Genomic DNA, 7,626 nt, shown 5'->3' with positions numbered 1-7,626 from the left:
TGTGCCATTTCTTAAAATACAGTATGTTTCGTTTACCCGTTTAACCGCCTGAGTTCAGCAATACCCTAGACACCGACTGCTATTTTTCATCTGTCCTTGGTTTTTTAATGCGGATTGCAGTTTCCTCATGAAGCATTCTTTTGTAGGTAGTGAGTTCCCTCCCATCTATAGAAGCATCCATTTAGAGAATGGCTGCTTACCTGTGAAAGAAGCTACGGAGTAGGGGTGGAGGAAGGGAGGTTTGCCTTGGAAGGCAGCACAGAGAAGGGGCTGGACTAGATACTTTTAACGTCCCTTCTGAATTCAAAGGTTTGGATGGGGCATACTGATACATTTCAGAAGTGGATGGTACTGGTGTATTCATTACCCACACTACACTGGACATATTCACACCCCTCACGCAAAGCCACAGGTGCACAAACAACACCAAAAGCAGGCCAAATCCATGAAGGGTTAGCACGTCATTCTGGAAGCTGGGGGTCTGAGACTCTCCCAGATTTATCCAAACCTCACTTTCTCTGTAGCACAAAGGTGTTTGACTTTGGGGAGAGGGGTTGGAGGGTCTCCCTCTCTTTCTTCTCCTAGGCAAAACGCCCACCCTGAGATAGTCTGGGGAGAGGATAAGGATTTACATAGTTGAGGGCAAACCAAAATGGTAACTTTTCCAAATGCTCGAATGATTCAACAGCCTGCAGGAATTCTGACAAAAATCAAGAGGTTTTTGGGGGGACACTTTTTCATACTTAGCTGGTAATTACTTCCATAGCTAAAGAGAGGAATGGGGTTCAAGGTCAGAGAGAAGGCAGTAGTGCCTATGAGGTCTTGGCAGGAGATGGACTCTGCCTCCAAAATGGAGCAGAGACCTTGATAAGAATATGAAGAGAGAAAGCGTGTCAAGACAAAACAGAAACTCTTCCAATCAGGGAAGCTGGGGTAGCCAAAGTTTAGCTACCAATGAGGTGTTTGAAGATGGCAGTTTAATTGGCCCAAAGAGTTTGTCCATCTCCCTGTTAAAATGCGGTTATTGCCCAAAATGCCATTGTGTGATTCACTTCCTCACCCAAGTTCAAGTTGATTTTACTTGCCCACACATTGTACGATGTCCACACTCTTGACCACCTACAAAAGATATGGAGCTCCGGATCTGACAACAGCGTATTTGCCAGAGTTTGTTGAGAAAGAATACCAATTTTCAGGGCAGCCCAAAATTGTCTACTGCTGAAATCAATTAAATCACTCATCACAACAAACAAGAAGAGACACCATGTCCAACTCGGCAGCTACATTCTTGACGCAGTCACGGATCTGGTTGGCACCACACCAGAAAGAAGCTCTGACCATCTTTAGAAATGGAAATGCCATGTGTGAGAATTATGAGGTTTCTGAGGTTTGGGGATTAGCAGAAGAAGGAACTAATGTCACTGTCCTCCTGGTACTCTGGGACGATCTGGTCTGAAGTTCCTATTTCTGAGTCGACATATCCATGTTCCAAGGCAGACTCAAACCAGGGATGGAGTAAGATCTCGGGGGCAGCGAGTCTCTCCATAGGTTCTCGTCTCAGGAGGCTGCGGATGAGGCACCTGGCTTTGGGGGAAATGTGGTCGGGGATGCAAAACTGTCCACGTCGGATTTTGGAGAAAAGGGCACTGGGGTCTGAGTCATGAAAGGGATATCGTCCAACCAAAAGGGTATAAAGCATCACCCCGAGGCTCCAAACGTCTGCTGCCTTCCCCGAGTACGTCCCGGTTGTGTTTAGGATCTCTGGGCTCACGTAGGCTGGGCAGCCATGCTTGTCGGACAAAGTGTCATCTTCTCCCTTAATTATATGTGTATCTTCTAGACTTTCCAGTCTGAGCTGGGTTCTGTGAGAGACAGAAGAGAATCAAGCTATTATTTCCAGGCCAGCTGCTATAAAAAACAAGGTCATTCAGCATGGCACCTAAGGACATTCATAGCAAAGGCCCAGGGAAGGCCATGACCCCTTCATTCAGTAAGCAGTGCCTACAACCATCCAGGACTCGAGTTTTCACAAACCAGTGCCAACTGCAATCGCATCTGAAAAGCTGGAGAGTGAGTGAGTCTGAGGTAGAGGATATGGTGCAAAGCCCCAGATACTATAGACGATGCTGGAACTTACAAGAGACCGCTGAATAGGACTTACACAACTAGCCAAGTTTATACTGCAGAATTGGGAGCTTGTCTCAGCAGAATGCGAGCATTGTCTGCAAATGCCATCAGGAGGAAACAGTATACCCTCCACCTGAAGGAACTATGCCACACTTTGCATCACAAAACAGCAACACATCACTGTCATTGTCACTGACCCAGGTTGTAAGCACTGAGCTCACATCCACATCCACACATGGGGGAACTTGGCCCATGTGGGGCCGGGCCGGCTGGAGAACTATGATGAGAAAGTTGCAAGGAATGTTAATTACATTTCTCCAAGTGTTGGGATTGAGTTGCAAAGAATGTCTCCCCTAAATGAAGAGTTTGATGAATTTGAGGGAAGCAGGGAGGCCAAAACCCCGACCCACATACATGCACACCTGTCCCAGGATAGCACATCAACATATAACACAAGCGTACTTTTTCTATCTGTTCAGGTAACAACCAGTGTGTGAATAACTTCTTGTCCAAAGCTCTCTTAAGAAGGTGCTGCAGATGCCTCCTGATTTATTTCCACCCACCCAGGCCTCCCAATCCCCCAAAGCCAGATGGGGGAACTTCTAATATTAAATGGCAACTTGTTTCTCTGAAATAGCCCTGTTTCAGTAAAGCATTTGATACTAGCTGATGGGTCAATTCCTTTTCCTCTCAAGGTCTCAGATTTTTTTTCTTCTTCTTCTTCCTGCCTTCCTGTTCCCTGGAGTGTAGTATACATGTGCTAACTTTGGTATGTCCTCAGCATGACCTCCCGTCGTTATGTAAAATACCCATTGGTTCTGTAAACGGAAAATATGACTCAACTCACGCTGTCTGCCCCTGATTGGCTGCTGCAGTATTAAAACTCTGCACCTGTGCTGGTTGCCCGAATCGCGTCAGCCTGCCATTGCTTAACCCTCAGCTTGCCAAACCCCATGCCCATGCCATTCGTCTGTGCAATGAGGATTTCAAAAGCTAGCAAGGAGGTGTGTAAGGCATGTTTCAGAAAATGCATCACCGTATCAAAGGAGCGTGTGCCAGGAACTGAAAACTTCTTCATTGCAAACAGCTTGCTTTTCTTTGCTAATCACTATGTTCCAATCAATATTGCAAGGTGAGATACAAAGTCATATGCTCTGTGCTTTTTCATATGATCCAGAGTTAAAGGTTTAGAAAAACAAAACAAAATGCACGGATGGGGTAAGCCTTGTGTGAATGAACAGCCAGAACAAACACAACTACATCCACCTGTACCAGTCTACAACATTATTGCTTTTCACCAGAACGTGGTCCATCTCTTTACTGTGACTTCCTGAATCCTCTTTAAGAGTCTGAAACCTCAACTCTGAGTCTCCTGTCTCCTTCTCCAGCTCATCTTATCCTATATGAAGTAAGCCATGATCTGTATTTAGCAATCAATCCCAGCCAATCCCCACATATTATTCAATGTCACTATTTTCTGAAACTGTAGTAAAACAAGATGTCTAAAAAGTCACCCTAGGAAGTGAAGAAAGTCTCAGGGACCAAGCAAACCTGAGGCCAGCCGGGGTATAGGGGAGGATGGGATTCTGCAAATACAGTAGGCTCATCTAACCAGCTCATTGATACCTTTTAAGTACAAAAAATCAAAAGCACTCCCAACACTCCATAGAAGCAAAGATCTGCAAAAGCTTCCTCTAGGAGTCAATATTGCAAAAGATGGGTTGACATTTGCACCCCAGAAGTGGCCTTTCAGACAACAGTGGGGAATGAACCTGATCCCTGGAGCTGGAAGTGGGGAGGGCATCCGGCCATCACGTGGCATCCTGCAGATGCACCGAGGTGTCCCCAGACGACATTCACAAAAACACAAAATGAACCAACCTTGGCCGTGACTGACTTCTCAGGAGCAGGAATTCTAAATTCTAAATCTGGGGCAGACAAGTCAGCCCTTGGTTTTGTATTGAACCAATACACTGCCCCTAACTGACTCAACCTGCCACCCAAGTCATGGCTCCGAAAGGCTGCAAGGAGGGGCTGCGGTGGCCCTCACCTCTCCTCCGTGGAAAAGACGAATTTCCTAAGTTTCAGGTCCCCCAGTACAATGGCCGACTGGTGGCAGTGGGCAACAGCGCTGACAATCTGCTTGAAGAGTCGCGCAGCCTCCTCTTCCCGCAGCCTCTTCCGGCTTCGCACGTAGGAGTGCATGTCCCCAAAGTCCTTCTCAAAGAAGACGTAGGCCTTGGTGTCCCCCAGGATCACTTCCACGATGCCGGTGATGTTGCTGTGTGATGGCAGTTGGATGTATGGCCTGATTTTGTCCTGGTAGTGTTTAATTGGAAAGACCTGCAGAGAGAGGGCAGTCCATTATAGGAGGCTGGAAAAGTGGAGGCTGCCTTCCCAGTCCTGGCTGGCAATCTGGGGGCTCTAGCTCCATTCCTTCTCTGCGCCACACCACTCTACACTGTCCCAGCTGCCCCTACCACCAGCCCAACTCATGGCAGCCTCGATTCATGGCACCCTTTGTGTCAAGAGTAGAACTGTGCTCCGTAGGGTTGTTGATGGCTGATGTCCCAGAAATAGTTGCCAGACGTCGCTTCTGAGGCACCTAGACTTGAACCTACAACCTTACAATTAGTAACCAAGCACATTAACCATCTGCACCACCCAGGGACTCTAACCTGTAACATCCAGTACTCTAGGCTGGCAACCATCCAAAAAGGTTACCCTCTTTGTAGGGGTTGCTTGAAAGAATTGGCTTCACTACATGTTCCCATCTTCCATTGGACCACCAGCTGACAGACCCCAACCATCTTGTGTCCCTTCCTTGTTTGCAGTAATGTTGCTAAGGACCATGTAAGACACCTCTTTGGGTCTACAGGAGCAAAAACCAGTCCCTGGAAGTGTGTGTGCTTCTTGCACACCCAAAGAGCTCAACACTAAGGGCACAGAGTCTCTGCGGGGAAACGGGAGCTGGAGAGCTGGCAGCTCTGTCATCAGCCAGGAGGAACCAAGGACTTGGAGGAAGAGGGAGCCTGGGACACTAAGGCCTTAAGCTGCTTGCCTACAGTCTGACTCAGGTATAAGCTTCCCAGAATCAGAGTTTCACAGAGGTAGGGCAGCCTGTGAGTGGGGTTTGGTGTGTTTGTTGTTGTGTTTTTTTCATGTGTTTATTCTCCACCCACCCACACCCCACAGGAAATTGGTAGTATCTCCTCTAAGAAGCCGGCTGGGCTCTTTAAGTCTCTTTTGTTTAGTCCGGTTACTCATATTCTAGACTCAACTGGAAACGGTGACACACGGGCTGTCACCATCTGGATTCAGCTATTATCTGCTCAGAGGAACTGGAAGGAGTTGCACAATGGCTAGACCCACCCCACCACTGAAGCTTGGCTGCTTTGGTATTAGCCAGAAAAATTCCTCTCACGCCCCCTCCTCTCGCCCTACCCCAGACCCTAACGCACACAACTCGTCCTATAACAGCTCAGAGCCATAGCTACCAAGAAAGTCAGATTTTTTTTTTATCCCCCCCCCCCCTTTAAACAGGACTTGGGCGTGCATTTGAAATTTCATTTCGCTCGGGCGGTAGGTGGCAGCAGCAAGCCAAGGGACTGGAGAAGTCAGGTGAGTTGTAGAAAACCCCGGGCGACTTTAACTGAGGGTGACCCCGCTTAAGGATGAAAGGATCGAATCCACCCAGGGGCTCTCAGGAGGGAACGGAGGTGTCAGGCTCACAAAGGACGGGCCGCGAGTATGCCCTGCTCCCAGGGAAACTGGTGGAGGAAGCGGGGACCGGGTTTCTAGAAGTTGTATCTCCAACTCCGGGATTGGGGATCCCTTATGTTCAAATACAGATTGCTGGCCAGGAAATAAAAGCTGTGAATGGAAGCGGGGGTTCCAAGTCGGTGCAGGCTTTCCAACACTCCTACTCCAAGCAGATCCACCCTTACCCCGCGCCCGCCTCGGCTGTAAACCCTGGAAGGGCGCGGAGGATCTGTCGCAGACCGTGTCAAGTTAGAACCCTAAGACCGGAGCCCAACACCATCCCTTTAACCCCCGCAGCTGAGTCCCGGCGCCTTGAAACCCAGGGCAGGGAGCCGCCAGCTGCTCCAGGCTCCAAGAGGTATCAATAGTAGGCCTCTTTCGGAGGGGGGGTGGGGGGCAAGAGAATGAGAGCAGGGGAAAGGCACGCCTTGGAATCCATTTCAATTCCACAACTTATAAGGAACTCCACGCGCTCCGCTGGGCACCAAGGAAAGGAATAGTGAAATCAAACTGAGGAGGGCACTTCCTCTTCATTCCGAGCCCCCCCCCATTATATATACAACGACCCCCTCAACCCCCCACAGGGTGACTCGGTCAATTGCTGCATTACGGGACTGGATCCACATATTCGCCCTGCCCCTAACCTTTGGTGGTCCCTGCGACACCCCAAGCCCCTCAGCCCGCCACCGTCCCCCCCCCCCAAGTCCCCCACCGGGTCCTGGTCTCTGGGCGCCTACCTTGCAACGTAGCTCGCGGCCGGTGTGGATGCACAGCGCCCGAGACACATGCTCGCGCTCGGCCAAGGGCAGCAGCAGGTAGTCGGCGATGCGGCTGGGCCCCGGAGTGCTCCCGGAGCCGCAGCCGGTCCCTGGAGCGGCGGGCGGAGGCTGTGGACTGCAGGGAGAGCCCGGGGGGCTGAGGTAGTCCGGGGGACTCGGGCATTCAGAGAGGCGCGGACACTTGGCCGCCACGGTCGCCGAGTCGTCCGCATCCAGCAGGCGCTTGGCCGGGGCGCCCCGGACGGCCGGGAGCAACAAGACCCGGCCGCGGGGCTGCGAAGCGCTGCTCATGGCTGAGCGCACCGGGCCCGCCCGCATCCCGTCCCGGGCCGAAGCGGCTCCGGCTTCGTGCGTCCGGGGACCCGCGCGGGAAGGCGCTGCGGGCTCGGCGCCGCGACTTCTTCCAGCCCGCTGGACGGAGTTTACAGTCCGGGTTTGGCTCGGCTCCTACGGGGGACAGAGCAGGAGTTGCTCCCGGACGCTCAAGCTGCACGCAGGGACCACGCTGGCCGTGCGTCTGGGAGCCAGAGGCCAGTTCGGGTCCTTGGATCCCCAAGGGCAACGGCTTGGGACGCTTAGCCGAAGGCGGCAGAGCTATTGTTGCTGCAGCTGCCTACAGTCGAAGAAACAGAGGCAGAGGCTGGCGCTCCCCGGACACCGAGCCGCGAGTACAGATTCCGAGAGATCCGATGCGCCTGTGACCCAATGCACTTTCCAAAGCAAGAAGTCTCGGAGCCAAAGCTGGAGCAACTTTTCCGCGGCGCTCCGAGTCCTGCGCGCTCTTGGGCTCCGGGCGTGTGAGCGAGCGCGACGCGCTAGGAGAGAGTGACTGAGTGTGAGTGAGTGTGTCGCCGCACCGACCCCGGCCAGTGCACGCCTCCTTTTTTCCTCCACCTCCTCCGCCTCCTGGTGACTCACGCTGTATACACACACACACACACACTCACACACAAGAGGC

The 7,626-nt window shown here is 51.6% G+C and overlaps 1 protein-coding gene across 1 annotated transcript; it reads right to left on the bottom strand.

The window, feature by feature from the left end:
* Window positions 1-1,396: 1,396 nt before the first annotated feature.
* Window positions 1,397-6,986, bottom strand: TRIB1 (tribbles pseudokinase 1). The gene is made up of 3 exons (XM_006830704.1): window positions 6,627-6,986; window positions 4,178-4,470; window positions 1,397-1,862 (listed from the first exon to the last, which is right to left on the bottom strand). The coding sequence occupies exons 1-3, from the start codon at window positions 6,984-6,986 to the stop codon at window positions 1,397-1,399; spliced, it is 1,119 nt and encodes a 372-aa protein (XP_006830767.1).
* Window positions 6,987-7,626: the final 640 nt, after the last annotated feature.

Source organism: Chrysochloris asiatica, unplaced genomic scaffold (genome assembly GCF_000296735.1).
Source record: "Chrysochloris asiatica unplaced genomic scaffold, ChrAsi1.0 scaffold00001, whole genome shotgun sequence".
NCBI classification, from domain to species: domain Eukaryota; kingdom Metazoa; phylum Chordata; class Mammalia; order Afrosoricida; family Chrysochloridae; genus Chrysochloris; species Chrysochloris asiatica.
Note: the sequence above shows the minus strand (reverse complement) of the source record. Positions and strands in the feature narration are given on the sequence as shown.